The 16,912-nt window shown below is 37.8% G+C and overlaps 1 protein-coding gene across 6 annotated transcripts in view; it reads left to right on the top strand.

Annotated features, from left to right (window-relative positions):
- Cpeb3 (cytoplasmic polyadenylation element binding protein 3) overlaps positions 1–16,186 on the top strand; it is a 188,287-nt gene extending 172,101 nt beyond the window's left edge. For all 6 annotated transcript variants that reach the window (XM_071611094.1, XM_071611093.1, XM_071611090.1 and 3 more), the window contains exon 10: positions 12,396–16,186. In XM_071611094.1, the coding sequence (XP_071467195.1) occupies positions 12,396–12,623 (228 nt within the window). In that variant the 3' untranslated portion in view covers positions 12,624–16,186. The remainder of the gene's footprint in view (positions 1–12,395) is intronic.
- The last annotated feature ends 726 nt before the right edge of the window (positions 16,187–16,912 follow it).

A 16,912-nucleotide genomic window follows, 5' to 3' on the forward strand; every position in this document is an offset into this window, starting at 1 on the left:
TGTAGTATAGTTTAAGATCTGGTATAGTGATGTCACCTGCTTCACTCTTCTTGCTAAGGATTGCCTTGGCTATTCTGGGTCTCTTATTTTTCCAGATGAATTTCATGACTGCTCTATTTCTATGAGGAAATGTCATTGGGATTTTGATTGGAATTGCATTAAATCTGTATTGGGCAATTGGTAGTATGGTCATTTTGACAATATTGATTCTGCCTATCCAAGAACAAGGGAGATTTTTCCATCTTCTAAGGTCTGCTTTAATTTCTTTCTTTAGCATTCTGTAGTTTTCATTGTAGAAGTCTTTCACCTCTTTCATTAAGTTGATTCCCAAAGTGGTTTTTTTTTTTTTTGAGGCTATTATAAATGGGGTATTTTTCCTAGTTTCTCTTTCAGAGGATTTGTCACTGATGTACTTATTTATGGGTGTTGATTTTATAGCCTGCTACTTTGCTGAATTCATTTATTAGTTCTAGAAGTTTTCTGGTGGAATTTTTTGGATCGTCTAGGTATAGAATCATATTGTCAGCAAATAGTGATAGTTTGAGCTCTTCTTTTCCTATCCATATCCCTTTAATTTCTTTTGTCTGTCTAATTGCGCTGGATAGAGTTTTAAGAACTGTGTTAAATAGAAATGGTGAAAGAAAAGGCCTGGGGATAGACCTCTGTTGGTAGAGTGCTTGCCTTGCATGCACAAGGCCCTGGGTTCAATCCCCAGCACCAAAAAAAAAAAAAAAAAAAGAAGTGGTGAAAGAGGGCATCTCTGTCTTGTTCCAGTTTTTAGAGGGAATGGTTTCAATTTTTCTCTATTTAGAATGATATTGGCATTGGCCTTGGGCTTAACATAGATGGCTTTTATAATGTTGAGATATGTTATCCCTAGTTTGTCTAGTCTTTTGAACATGAAGGCATTCTGTATTTTGTCAGATGTTTTTTCTGCATCTATTGAGATGATCATATGATTCTTATCTTTAAGTCTATTGATGTGATTATTTACATTTATTGATTTCCATATGTTGAACCAACCTTGCATCCCTGAGATGAACCCCACTTGATCATGGTGCACTATATTTTTAATATGTTTTTGTATTGAATTTGCCAGAATTTTATTGAGAATTTTTGCATCTATGTTCATTAGAGATATTGGTCTGAAGTTTTCTTTCTTTGATGTGTCTTTGTCTGTTTTTGGAATCAGGGTGATATTGGCCTCATAGGATGAGTTTAGAAGTGTTCCCTCTTTTTCTCAAAATAATATATGTTAATATGCAACATTTATAGGAACAGTCAATCCTGTGAGTTTTAGCATTTTCATCTCTGTTATCATTTTACCCACACATAATATGGTACTTAAGAAAGAGATGGTTTGTAACGGCTTTATTCAGCTGTTTTATGGTAATCAAATAACATATAATTCACTCTTTTGAAGTATACAATTAAATATTTTTAGCACATTTACATAGTTGTGCAACCATCATCACAATCGATTTTAGAACATAGAGGTATTTTAACAGAGCTTTTAAATGTGCCATAATCAACTTACAATACCACAGTGCAGGAGGGGCACATGTTTTTTCAGTCAGCTCATCATAGAGTGAGGATCCTTCTTATTTAAGCTGTCATCTTCAAAGTCAGAGAAACAGAATAACCCAGGCTCTTGGGGCAAACTTCTGAATCCTGCTATAGTGTGATTAGAGTCCCCTTGTTGGACAGGTTGATAAGTCCTCCAACATATCAGTGACTTTCTGCTGTGGCATGACTAACTGCAGGAGGACTAACAGAGGTGGAACGGGCTTCTTCTGGTAGTTACTTATAAAGCTGCCATGATCTTGATTCTGCCACTTGTGCCCAGAGGTCTGAGTGGAAATGCTTGGCACACAGCAGGCATTCAAATATGCGTAGAATAAATTAAGATGATATATGGAACAGCAAGGACTGGAAGCAGCCATGGAAGGCTGTCAGGGATACTGGACATTTAGTCATCTCCTACCTGGACATTTACTAGTTTCCCTGTTGGTGCCCCCATCGGTTTTATCCCATCACCAACTCATTCTTTTCAAAGCAGAGTCATCTTTTAAAATCCTGATTTGAAACAAGTCACTCCTCTCCTTTAAACCTTTTGATTCTGCTCTACTGCCTTTCAGATAAAGGTAAAAAAATCCTTGAATTTCCCAAATAACCTTCATGTGCTATATACTTCGCCTCAGCTCTCCCTTCTTCTTTCCTTGTCTTAAGCCAATCACAATGGCCTTTTTCTTTCTCAGGGTCATTGTACTTATTACAGCACTGCCTGGCTAATACTCAACTTTTCCTTCAGGTATCAGCTTAATTATGATAATTTAGGAATCCTTCTTCCACTGGAACTTATACCTCCATAAATTATCATATTACCATCTATTATTCCTTTTGTGGCATTAAATATCACTGTAATGAAATATTGCTTTGTTTAACGTCCATCTACTCTGTTAGAATATACAGGAGGACGGTGACTATATTTTTTCAGATTAGTAACTGTATACTCAAAATGTGATACGTAGTAGATAAACTTTGATTATTTTTGAATAAATGAGTGAGTGATTTATTGAATGAATAGCTGATCATTTGAGAGATGGCCCAGTGGGAATTCTTTTTCTACTAACTCTTGGTGCATCCATCTGTCCACCAGAGTGCACTTTGCAGTTTTCTTTTCTATTTGGTTAAGAACATTCGCTTGTGTAATAAAAAATAAAATAAAATTTTAAAAATTTGGTTTGGCTATTTAGAATATCAAAAAATATTCTTTGACACTTAATAATACACTAAAGCTGGACTTAACCTTAGGCCTAGGGGCTGGGGATGTGGCTCAAGTGGTAGCACGCTCGCCTGGCATGCGTGCGGCCCGGGTTCGATCCTCAGCACCACATTCAAACAAAGATGTTGTGTCTGCCAAAAACTAAAAAATAAATATTAAAAAAAAAAAAAAACTTAGGCCTAACCTGGTCCAAGCCCCTTTATTTTGCAACAGAGGAGAGAATCTAGGAGATATTTGGAGATGTTCTCAAGATTCCTACCTAACAAATAAGGACAGAGCTGCTCCTACTCGTGGGACTTAGCTGTGCTGCCCACACAGGGCCTAATGTTTCTTCAAACCCAATTCTTCCATGGAATCCTTTTTCTACAAGCCTGGGTGAGGAGTCTCTGAGATCATAGGCTCTTTGTTGCAGTTTATGTTCCAGTGCTTCAGATAACTTTTCAGGAAAATACACATTGCATAGAGCAAGTCACAAAGGAGTTATCAGTAATTTCTAGGTGTCTGTAGATCATTTTGAACATTAACAAAATAAGTTTGAATTTTTTCTGTGATTTTTGTGTTTCTTTGACTTTTCAAGTTTATGAAGTCTTCATGTAGAACCTTGTTCAAGTTGGTGTGAACCAAGGTAACTTCACTGGATTATAAAGCGAAAATATTTGTCATTTTCAGTGTCATGATGACCCTTAGAAAATTATTATTGTAAATGACATAGAATGCATGCTTCAGTTTTTACTTCCAAGGAAAAATGAACATCTTGAAGTAAGTTAATTAAGGATTATATTGTCTAAATTTAAAGGCTCACATTCACTACTTATTGGCCAATTAGTCAGTTGACAATATTGAGGTGGTGTAGTGCTCAGCACAGCATTTCCCAGTGTATCTGCTGCTTCTTCTGCAGATGATACACTCTTATGAGTAACAGATGCTCCCTTGAACACTAATTGGGTGGGGCATTTATGGCATGACCATTAGAGTGTTAGAGGGGATAGACCCTATGCCCTTCTCTATCCCCGCCTCCCAAAGAACTATTACTACAGAGGAGAAAAAAAAAAAAAAAAAAAAAAAGAGTACTGCTTAAGAATTGGGAAACCTGAATCTACTCTTGGCTTTTCTCAATCTTGGTGTGACTTTGGGCTAGCTTCTTCCTTTTAGGGGCTCAATTTCATTGTCCTATTGTAGTCAGAACACTAGTGTAAGTACACTAGTGTAAGTTTATTGCACAATAAATAATGATAGTTGAAGAAGTGCTTGGGAAGTTCTTAGGCTACACTGATTAATTTGTATTATTGCTGAGTCTGATCTATTTAAATTGTGCTATTGCCTAACCATCTGTTCAAGGCTAATTGTTGGCTTCTTTTAAAGTACCTACTCAGCCCCTTAATAACAAAATAGTTGAAGTTGGCACTGAAAAAAAAAATAACATATGTGCCAGTCTACTAACATACACTGTTTGGATGTTAGCCAAGACACACACATGTAGAGACTTAAAAGTTACTTTTATAGATGTAAACACCTAGATATTTCTGTTTAAAGGATTGAAAGATTTTTTTTTATATATGGTCTCAGTGGTACATTCGTGTAATTCCAATCACTTAGAAAGCTGAGGCAGGAGGATTGCAAGTTTGAGGCCAATCTGGGCAATTTAGTGAGACCCTGTCTTGAAAGAAAAATAAAGAGGGCTAGGAGATGTAGCTCAGTGGTAGAGCACCCCTGGGTTCAATCCTTAGTACTGGATGGGTGGGTGGGTAGGGATGGAAAGGATTGAAGGATTTTTTTTTTCTAGTCTAGAAATAAGTGTTTTTACCAGTATCTTTCCTCTGATAATGAAAATATTTTGCACCTGAAATGGAATAGAAGTTAGGATTAATTTTTCTTATATTCTTTGGAATAGTGGTTCTGTGAAAAACTGGAACAGTTAAAAATATTTAAATACAACAAGAGCCAAAGATGGTTCCTGCACTCATTCTGTCTGTTTTAGTGATATTTTTAGAAGTAATGCCAAATGAACACTCTAGATGTGAAAGGTCTGTTAAATCAAGTTTTCTTTGTAACTCAAGTCTGGGTCACTATGTCTGAAAGATTTTTGTAGTGTGAAAAACAAAATCATTGAAAATGGGTAATCTTTTTACATAGCCATTTTCCTATTCCTTTGTCTACTTTGTGAGGTCATAAGAAAATTTGTGAAGGGTAGAGTCAGTTGACTTTCCCTTAGTCAAGCCAAAACACTATTATATTGAAATAAACAATTTGCTTATAAAAATTTGAGACTCCTCCCAGCTACTCATTAACACTTATTGTCATATTGTCATAAGAGTCACATTGTCTCCTAGAAATCTGCACATTAGGTTTTTATAATTTTAAGTGCATCATGTAGTAGATATTGATTATAGTCTCCTAATTCAGCTCATTGAAACCTTTTTACTGGTAGAAGAGATACTAGAGTAGAATCAACCAATCTGGGATTTTAGTCTCAACTGTACCATTTGTGATATATCTTAAAGGAAGAAAAAGAACACACTGAGAGAGAATGAAAGTGCTTTTGAAAACTAAAGCATTTTATTGATATATGGTAACACTGATAATACACTGATTTATGTGAAACTATGAATGATTAATATTTGACATGTTCTAGAAGATGTTTATTAAAGACAATTTATTGGAATTTCAGGTGAGTAAGGAGGTTAAATATTTCAGGCAAGATAGGGGTAAAGTCGGTTTATTATTTGAGTATTTTCAAATAAGGAGGAGGAACTTTCAGAAGGAAGTCTGTCTTACCTGGGAATTTGTTCCTAGAATTAGTTCCCCTAAGTAATTATTTCCCAATGTGTGCTTCCTAAAACATGAGTCTTTGGGATTTTAATACCTAGTTTATTTTTTAAATCTGTTTCTGAGTTAAATGAATTTAAAAGTGCTTACTTAAAGAAAGTTAGGCTGGTTTATTTTAGGACATATTAGAATTTTTTTACATATTAATTTTTATTGTAAAGATCCAAGAAGGAGATAGTATGCAATTTTCACCAAGTTTTTTGATCATAAAATTCTTCTGAAGCGTACATGTCTTGAGAATAATGTCCTAGAGAACCCAGTTGAGAAAATGCTGCTTTCAGCTTTTTCTACTTTCTTTTTTCTTTTCCATCTTTCCTGCTCAGATTAGAGTCCTGGAGTAGTTATACGTGTGTGTGTGTGTGTGTGTGTGTGCACGTGCGCGTGCTGGGGATGGAACCTAGGTCCTTGCACATATTGGGCAAGCACTCCACCACTGAGCTGTACCCCAGCCCTATATTTTTAATTCCTTATTTTTTGACTAATCGAGATTATTTGTTGCATCTTTCTAAAATATCATCTACATTGTGTCTATATAACAAGAAAAAATAGGCTTGAAATGCCTTTGACAAATAGTGTTCCCTTGACTCTATTTTAGTTTAATATTGAGGCCTAGAGATAGTGGCTTTCAGTTAGCCAAGTTGAGGCTTTCTGATGCTTAAAGAACACTGTGATAACTAAGCCACAGCACAGGACATTTGCTATGATTAGCATGCTATTTAAATTTTCCAATTTAATGAGATGTTATCTTTTGTACCTTTCTTTGCCAGCACCTTAATCTTCATATATTTAATTGTCATGTTTTCTCTCTCTCTCTCTCTCTCTCTCTCTCTCTCTCTCTCTTTCTCTCTCTCTCTCTCTCTCGGAAACACATTGAGCCTGAATTTGTAAAAACTCTGAAAGGTGTTATATTTTTAGCCTATGTGAAGACCTAGAAACCTACTAACAGAAATATTGATAATATTACACTTTGTCCCTGGCCACAGCTGGAGTAGATAGGATGATTAAGTAGCAACAGGAGTGAGGGCTCTGCTGACTCATCCCAGGACTGTTAGTACTCCTAACCTTGGTTGGGACTCCTACAACCCAGCCTTTGTCCTGTTGCTGTCACCTGCCCTGCCTGATCTGGCTTGAAAGTGTCCTAACTGTGTCTATAGTTGGGTTTGACTTGACCCTTGGGAGGAATTAATACCCAGAAATGAGACTATCATCTGAACTAATTCTACCTGGGCTTATTTTGAAACACTGGGCATCTCATAGCCTTTGACTAGAAATAGGTTTTTAAAGGAATTTGGGTCATCTAGAGAAAAATCTTCTTTGAATGGAATGGGACATTTGTGTCAAGGCCCTCCTTCCTAGTTGTGAGTCCTGATTTTTCCTGGCCTGTTCTACCTGTTTTGTCGTGTGTCCTCCCTTGGAATTATGAGCAATCTTTAATATGAAAATTCTTTTAGAGTGGTTACAATATTATATTTTTCCTCTCCTATCTGAGCATAAATCTCCATTTTCTATATAATTGCCTCAGAAAAGTCAGCATTCTTTAACCTCAGATGTTAGTCGGTATCTGTCAGTTAGCAATTTCTTGGTGAGTGCTGCTTATTTGGAGGAGCTGGTCCAAACTGAGGCCTGTGAATTGTGACCTAGCCATGGTGCTGTGCTTCTGTACACCCTGACAAGGAGCTGACACAACAATTACTCAGTTAAGATTTTTAACCATTTTCCAATCAATTGTTCTTCATGATACACTCTTCTGTTACTAGCACTTGGTTGTGAGCTGATTAATCACTACATCTCCAACCCCATTCCCAGTCAGCACGGAGGAAACTAGGTGCAGGAGGGTCAGTCTGCCCTGTGCAGGGTACTGTCAGCTGACCCATCAGTTTTCCAGAAAGAGAAATCTTCAGGCTAGAGTGCTCACAGATCTCTGCACTCTATAAACATATGGAAGAGGTGTTGACACAGAACCCTGCCACACAATAAGCATATTTTGAACTGTGGGAAAGGAACAAGGATCATTTCAAACCTTTCATTCCCTACCATCTCAATGAATGAATAATGGTAAGGCCCATCCTCTATAAATTTTTGAAAACAAAATCCAAACCATTTCCCCTATGGATTAAAAAAAAAAAAAAAACTACCCTGGTTGGGGCTGCAGCTCAGTGGCAGAGTGCTTGCCTGGCATGTGTGAGGCACTGTGTTCGATCCTCAGCATCACATATAAATAAACAAATAAAAGCACTCTGTCCATTTACAACTGAAAAACAAACAAACAAACAAAAAACTACCCCAAGTCACTTCTAAAATTAATAACTGAATTTGCCATGTCTGGAAGGTTGTGCATAACTTCGTTGCTAAGGAAAAGCTATTTTCATGTTGCTACTTTGATTTCCTGTGATCTGTCATCTTCTAAATAGCAGGATTCTGGCTCATAGACAGATGGAAAAACCAAAAACTCATGTTTATGTTAGACGTTCTTAGTATTGTCAGCTGCTGGAAGACCTCCTTCAGCAACTGGAAAGATGTGTTGAATGGGAATGTCAGTGAGTCTGCTGTGATTTTTAGGCCTGGATGGATGTACTCTGTGACACATGCCAAGAAGATCATGTTTGAAAGCTTTGAGCACTCCAAATTAAATGTTTTTCCAAGAAGCACCATTGTACCAGGTGATAGGAAATGGCCTGCTTAGTGAGCCAGGATCACACCGGGGTCCAATGTAGAAATAGGGACACTTATACCCTGCCCTTAACTTTTTAAAAGCTTTTTCTTTAAATAAGTAAACAACTTTAAGTATTCAGTGCTGTTCTTTCCCTAGCCATTGCATAGTGTATATATGAACAAAACTTTAATGAATTATTACTGATGTCCATCTGATTTAACTACAAAGAGACATACTTTGTGGCTTTGGTTGATCCAGTTTTTTAAAGGCCAGGCAGAATCCAGTGTGAGTTAAAACTATGACTTGTACAGATTCTAAAGGGACTGCTGGCTTGATTCTCAGGGTCCCAGATTAACTGTTTAAATGTAGCTGTTAGGGAATTCAGCATTCTTATTTGAGGTGACATGTTCCCTCAGATTTTCTTAGACCTTAGGAATTTATTTTAAAAAATAGTTAATTTGGATTGAAATTTCTCCCTATTAGCTGGAAAAAGTACTCTAACATTTCATTTACAAATACTCTTGTCTAGGTAATTTATTTGCAACCCACTTAACTAATGTACTCATTACCCAACATGGATGACATTATCTGTCCTGGCATATGGGCTCTGGTCAGCGTGTGCTAGACTTAGCACTGTTGGGTTGCCTTTAGCTGTTAAAGATTTTGCATCAGCAGCTTCCTGATGTTATCATTAACTGATTTCTTGTGTCTCTTTATGGCCACCATTTGTGGTCTGATCTCTCCAAGAAGCCTAGAAAGTTAAAAAATTCAAAGAAATTAAATTCCTTATTATCAAGGTTTAGTTCTCCCTTTAACCTATATAGCTCACACATGGTGTGTTGGGCTCACATTGAACAGTAATCTGTTAGGCAGCCCCAAGCTGCAGTTGCTGCTTCTTATCCCAGAAGTGCCGTGAATGTCTCGGCCAAGTTATAGATGTCTCTACTAAGCACTATGGCCTCCTTTCAGCAGTGTCACATCGGATTTCCAAGAGAGTAAGGTCCTTCTGACAATGTGTCCTTCTGAAGTGTGGGTCTCAGAATGGAAAACCAGAGTCAAGGTTTCTTTGCCAGAGGACAGCTGATTATCCTTTCCTTTGGTCCAAACATGTGCCTCTAGTGATAAAACCTGACATTGCCATAGTGCTCTTGGCATTGACCCTGGATCTCTGGGCAGCTGGAGAGAGAAGGCACAATCACTCAAACCCTAGTGTCCAGTAGTTCACCCGAAATGTGATGATGAGAGCCCCTCCCTTGAAGTCAGGAGAAGGAGATGGTATGAATCTTTCAGTAACCTCTATCCTACTTCTCATTCACTCTTCTTTCTGGTCATCACCTGGAAGCAGTATTCTCTTACTCAAGGTCTGTGTGCTGTATTTATCTTAAGAACAGAGGTGCCCCTTCTTTGTTTGTTCCCCCCTGTAGCGTGGCTGTTCTGTACATCTTCTCTTCTGCCTTTCCCATCCACAGGCTCCAGTTCATTTTTTTTTTATAATCTGATCCTTAGGTCAGGTTTGTCCTTTCATTGGCCTCCTGGTGAGTGATTCTTGGAGTTAAAGCCATGCTGGTGTGTGCTACTGTTTGACTACCTCTCCTTTACGCCCTGGCTTACAGCATGTATTTGGGCTGTGAGTCTGTATGAAGAGGTGCAAGCCTTACTTTTCTTCCTATCAAATTACAGCCTTCTTTTTCCAACTTGACTTTTCCAAATCCATTATTTGAAATGGTTGCTTCTACTTGGCTTCCATCTACCAATAAGCATGCCTTACTTGCACTGGGATGGTTTATTTGGTTCTTCTCTTCAAAGGGCAGACTTACATCAAGGGCTAGTCTTTGATTGTCCTTAATATGGCCTTTAGCATATAATTCAAACCGCTCCTGACATTGGCCAGTACCTCCCTCTTATTTCATGTCCAAGGACAGGAAATTCAGCACCTTGAATAGTGTATGGTCTCTTGATGTACTCTCTCTGCCACTGAGAGTTGTTCAGTCATTGTTTTATAAACTCTGGGAGGTCACTTTGTTGACTGATAACAAAATGACCGCAGACAAACATTTCTCCAGCTTGTTAGAAATAAAAAACTTAAGTGTGAAATCAGTTTTATTTAGGTATGAATTTCTTTTTGTCTGTATCATTTTAAACATATTATTCTCCTTGTCTATCTTCTGTAGCCACTTGTCCAAGCTCTCATCAGTCCCACTTATCCTTAGTGGTCATCAGCTCATCAGTAAATTATACATGCTCTTCAGTATCCTTGGACATGACCACCTCCTTCAGGCATGTGGGATAGTAATCCAGGTATCTCTGAAGGTAGTTATCATTCCTGTGCCTGCAAGTCCCTCTGAAGGAAAGGGTCAGTTTGGCCATGCAATTGGCTTTGCATGGGCCTGGAGCCTTTGGAGTTTTATATAGTTCAGTAATGAGATTCCCACCAGACTGATGTTTCCAAAGTGTCATGGCTTGATATTCCAGGTGATTTAGGTGATGAAAAGAGAAACCAGTTTTTATTTTGTTGTGTTTATTTATTAGAAAAAGTGGAATTAATTTGGATAGTCATTTAATATATCTGGTAATGGTCCAAGTAGCATTGGAATATGGCAAAAACTATGTATGGACGTTTAGGACATCTCTACTAAGAATTATGGCCTCCCTTCAACAGTGTCACGTAAGATCTCCAAGGGAGTCGGGTCCTTCTGAAACTTGAAGAAACTGTCCTAGGCCATAAATTATTTCAGGGAAGAACTTGTGTCATCTTCTGTGTTTCATTTCAGTTTTAATATAGGGCCTGCCAAGGAATAAGCAATCCATAAATACCAGTCATGTGAGTAAATCCACATGAGCCAAAATAATTACCCTCTTTTAGTGTGGGACAGCCTAAAGAGTATTCTTCATGTAGTTGTTCTCTTAAATTTATGTAAATTTGCAGAGTCAGCTTGGCTGTTGCCTTCTGACAGGTTGCTGTAGCAGCCTTGCACATCTGGGTTGGGATCATTTTGAGTCCTGGTGTGTGTCTCATCTTTGGGTGATCAACACCTAGCATCACTTAGCCCTCAGAAAGTGTCCAGGAAAGGCCTCAGAGAGTGCAGCAGCACTCCAAAACCCACATCCTTTATTCTGGGGCTTTTAAGAGTCATTTGACTGGCATTTAGTGTGCCCCTTTTAGTAAGCTTAATGAAAATGATTGGAAATCACAAACTTATACAGGGGGTTTGAAGGGTGTTATTGGACATGGCAGCAGATAGCAAGATTCTAAGGGAATGAAAGCAAAAGTGAAAATCACCCATGGCACTATATTACCTGGTACACTTCAAAGAACATCCATAATGTCTCCTGCATAGACTGGGGCAGGATGGATAATATATTTTAGTAAGCTTTTCACCAAAAAATTCAAAATTCAAGATGTTTAAGCACCAGAAGGGGAAAATGGCCTCTGGGAAAAGTAATTTATGAGGAATCCATTACTCACTCAGGAAGCTGATCAATAAGGCATCACTGTGTCTCTGGCCTAGAGACAGTCATGATGGGTATTATGACACACTTTGTTGACTAGATCCCTCAAAACTCTTGGCCAGCTGGGGGTAAGGGGTGCAGGCCTATTATCCCAGTGGCTCAGGAGGTTGAGGCAGGAGGATTGCAAGTTCAAAGCCAGCCTCAGCAACTTAGTAAGACCCTATCTCAAAATAAATAAATAAATAAATAGGGCTGGGGAGATGGCTCAGTGGTTTGGTGCCTCTGGGTTCAATCCCTGGTGCAAAAAATAAATCCTCATCCAGTAACAACACAGTAAGCTTCAAGCTGTCTATTCAGCTGGAACCCTGAATAGATAATGCCCTGCCTGCCAGTCTTCAACCGCTGATGCAGACACTGCAACATCACATGTGTATAAATGTTACACCTGTTTTACAGTTATCCAGATAAAGCCAACAGAAGCACAGAGAGGTCAAGAATTTGCCTAATCCCACACAGCTAGTGCACCAAGGAGCTGATTCCAAAGCCCACCGTCTTGGCTACTGTCCTTATTAGTGGAGTTCCAAGTGGTGGCAAATCATTAAGCCGCTTCTAAACTCTCAAAAGGGAGAAATGTGAAAAACATTGCTAACCCATTTTCCCCTCTCTCCTCTCTGGGTCCAGGTGGAAGTGAAGCCATATGTGCTGGATGATCAGATGTGTGATGAGTGCCAGGGCACACGCTGTGGTGGGAAGTTTGCCCCGTTCTTCTGTGCCAACGTCACCTGTCTGCAGTATTACTGCGAATACTGCTGGGCGAGCATACATTCCCGTGCCGGGCGGGAGTTCCACAAACCGCTGGTGAAGGAGGGAGGCGACCGCCCTCGTCACGTCCCCTTCCGCTGGAGCTGAGCCCAGGGCCGACCCAGCCACAAGTACTGGAGTAGATAACAAGGAGGGAAAAGAGAGGGCACTGCCTCAGGGCTTACAGCGTTCTGGAAATCTGTGCATTCGTTCTCGATTTTTAAAGAAGAAATGGGTCTTTTTATTACTATTATTATTATTTACAGTCATATTACTGAACTCAGTGTCCAGTATAATGCAAAACTGCAGAGTGTATAACGGTACTGATTTGCACTTTGATTCACACCTTTGTCTGCTTGGTACCTTAATTTCTTACACCTGATTTGTCACTCGTGACTGTACGTAGACTGCCATTCTCATCAGCGGCCATCAGGTTGACGTCTGTGATTCCTTTGTTTGTTGTTGTTTTGAAACTGGAGCATGCACTTATTTTCAGAAACTTAGAGAGTTGCCCCTAGGACAAGACTTACCAAAGGTAATACTCGTGAGTAGGTGGCAGATGTAGCAAAACCTTCACAATTCAGCAATCATTAGTTGGGGTCATTTAGAATAAGGATAACCCTAATGAAAATAAGCCTTTAGTTGCTCTGTATTTTGACTTGTAAGGATACCTCATAAGCTGGATCTTTATTTTCCCTTCATGTTTGATTTTTGTTTTGCTGAGGATTTTGGTTAGATCTTTTAGTGTTATGTAAATTTATGCTGCAATAGCTTTTGCTGCTATTAAAATGGTATTATTAATACCATAATACTCTATTCAGGCTAAGGTATCAATTAAAACAAAAACAAAAACCCAACAACACACTCTTATGATTTAGGGATAGAGAGTCAGCTGCCGAAAGAAGATCAGAATAGACTTCAGAAAGCGTCAATGGAAGGTCACTACTTCTGACTGCATGTTTACTTAATCAGGTTGCTGCATGCAATAAATTTTATATCCAATGTCTAGTATAAAAACTTCCCACAATGCACAAATTAAGAATCTATATAAGCTATAAAATACTCATTTTTTAAAACAAGATTTTTTTCATTCAAAGAATTGGTAATCGATCGGAGGAAGGCATGCCTCAATAAATGGAATGCTTCTGAATAGGAGGAGCCCATAACAGAATGACCTATATTACAACCAATATAAAACCTAGGTGTAGGATATTCTTAAAGCAAATTTGTGGATGGTAGATGAAGTACTTTGCGGTGCTCTGTTATATATTGTGCAATTTATTTTATATAGTAAAGTGATTATGTCTAACTGTGATCAAACTTAACTGTTTAAAGCCTCTGTGTCAGACATTAACGAACTTGACAGTTCATAACTGGTATATTATTAAGTAACACATGAGCTCTTAGTTACAATCTCCTAGTGCTTGCACCATTTTACATAGCTTCAGACCTTGTCCAGAAAACCAAAGAGCTCATCTTAGCTTACAAACACTAAGAATATATACAGTATCTAGAGATAAGTTGTCAGATTGACAAACTAGGCACATCTTTAAGAGAGTTGTGTGATGGTGATGCTAAAGAAATGTCTGTATAAAATAAGATGGCCTGGGCAGAGTTGGTTGTCTGGGTGAGAAATTAACTACTTAATTCCCTGGATTTATCCTGTAAAGCTTGAATAGAATTAAGACCTGCTAGTACTACCGTGGACATTTTTTTAGCATTCACTCTTGGGCTGCAGATAGTAATAATATATAAACACAAACAATGATCGCGAGACTATGTAAATCTTTTTTTTAAATCTTCTTCCTGTTTTGGAATTCTGGGGACAATCTGACTGGATGTGACACTGCAGAATAGACTTAAGTCGCTGTTTTATGTGCTGTGATGTCCTTGTATTGTCTTGAATTAGTATTGCTTGTTTTTGTTTTTTTTCTCCAGTGTTTAGTTGCAATTACTGGCTCTCAAGCTATAGTTTGTTTTCAAAAAGGAAAAACAAAATAGTTTTTTACTGGATTAAAAATGCTTATTAGAATCCTCCCCAATTGAGGTGACCTGGGCTTTTTGGTAATAATTGCTTTTTTCCAGCCCAGGTGTGGTTTTGTTTGTTCGTTTGTTTTTTTCTATGTTTGTGGTTTGGTTTGGTTTTTCATCTGTACAAGAAATTTTGTTATGCACTACTACTTTTTGTATTCTAGACAGTTTTCAAAAGTTGGCTGAAGATTTTTTTGTTTGTTTGTTTTTAAGGAAAAAGGCATGCTTTCTGACTGACATGATCTTTTGCAATACCTCAATTTTGAAATATAGGAAAGAAAATGATATTTTCTAAGTAAGTTTATTCAGAAAAATATATATTAATTTAATTCTGCAAGAAAATGATTTAACAGATGGGTAACTTTATTTTTTTCATGCTTATTTGTGTTTTTTGAAAATGAAGAAGTTAGAGCTTTATAACTATAATATTAAAGATCATATCTAACCTACAGAAATCTACCTAATTATGTGAAAGAAGCAAAACTTTTTGAAGAAGCACCCCTCTTTCATGTACTAAAATAACACTGAGATTAAAAAAACAAAGCTGGAGGATTGTACAGCATAAAGCTAAAGTGAAGGAAAAAAACACGTTGTTATAAAGACTAGGTTACAAAAATAAACTCCATTTGGTGCTGAAAGTTGTGAATAGATGGTGGAAACTACTTTCCCTTAATTTGTATATTTATAATCAAGCATTGATTGTGCACGACTGACCAGGATTGTGAAAGAGTTCTTCTGTTTGTATTTTTTTAAAGAGAACTTTTTTAGTTTATTAAATTATAACATGTTCCCTTTTGTTTTGTAAATAAATGTGCCCCCAAGTTCTTAATGTTATATTAAAAGAGAGGGTCCTTCAAAAAAATTATTTTTTAAAACACAGAGGTGTTCTGACCTGCAACTTGACTGGGAAGCCCCTGGGTAACACAGGTCCTGTTGTGGCCTTTCCTTGATGTGACACTTGAACTAGTCGATTTTTTGAAGGCTATAACCTAACCTCGACTATTTGTTGTTATGTGCAATACTGTTTGTACTGTTTGTATAAAAAATAGAAAAAAAAAGAAAAGAAAAAAGGCATAAATCTTTATTGCAGATTTATTTTCATTGCAAACTTTAGACATTGTGATTCACTGAAATCATTTTTCTACTGTCAAATATGTACCTTTTCTTCATGCTGGTATTTTTTCAATAGTAATGTAGCCTTTGTACTGAGACAAATTTTCATTGTTATTTTTAGAAAGATTTTTTGCTAAGAAAAAAATTAAACATATTTACATATTTTTCATTTTATTTCGTATTTTCTTTAAGGAGTGCTTTCTCAATCATTAATAGAGTTGTTTCTGGGAGGGACTTTCATATCTGGTCAATGTCATAATATTATTTTGTATTTTTACTTGGAATAAATTAATTTTATGATGCTAATTCTTTAAAAGTTTATTTTTTTCATTTTCAGTTATTTTTGAAGCTAAAACCTTTGTAATATTGTTACTAAAGTGTCTAGTTTTTTGAAATGCAAAGCTTTATGTATTAACTTGCTGATGTGGTTTACAATAGTGTGACAACGATGAAAATGGTTGGTTATGTAAAATGATTGGAAAATGTAATGGATAATTGGGTAATAAAATGACAGAATGAGCAGAACATGTGAAATTTTGACAAGCCTTTTCCTTTATTAAAGTGATTTAGTGTAAGACTAGGGATGTCACAGTACAGGTCTCTAGGGATGTCACAGTGGATTTATACAACACCAGGTGCAGCCAAATCTGTGGCCCTGAAATGAAGTCACCCCTTACTGAAATCCCACTGGGTGTAAAACCTAGCTAGGTCAACAGAATGTTTCATTGCTTTCTCCCTCTAACTCTTCACTGTGTCCTGAGTGTGTGTATGTGTGTGTGAGTGAGATTCTGCCACCAGTTGCTGTCCGTGTGTGAGACGGTTCCTTTCTGTCCGGAATCCTTTACATACATCTACAGTGATGACGTCTATGAGTCAGGGGGGGTTGTTAAGGGAATGCCACCTTCTGTGTAGCACAGGCCTGGCCCGTGCTGTCTCTTCCCTCCACACAGGGTGGCTGGAAGCACACTCAGTCGTCACCACTGTACGTGGACGTTGTGCGTGTCAGTCCGCATCTTCCTTCACACCCCTGCCTGCTCCTGTTATGGTGCCCCTTTGCCCTTTATTGCGGCCACACACCGGGTCACCCCGTGCATGATCTGTCTGCCCTCCTGCTGCTGCTTTTCCAACACCCACCTCACCGGGAAGCTGTGCTGTTAAGACAGCACGTCGTTGCAATGGCATCTAAAGTTAAAGCAAAACTAAAAGCAAAACAAAAAAATACAACTGCAAAACTGGTGTTGCGTAAATGGAAC

This window comes from Marmota flaviventris, chromosome 4 (genome assembly GCF_047511675.1).
Source record: "Marmota flaviventris isolate mMarFla1 chromosome 4, mMarFla1.hap1, whole genome shotgun sequence".
Classification (NCBI taxonomy): domain Eukaryota; kingdom Metazoa; phylum Chordata; class Mammalia; order Rodentia; family Sciuridae; genus Marmota; species Marmota flaviventris.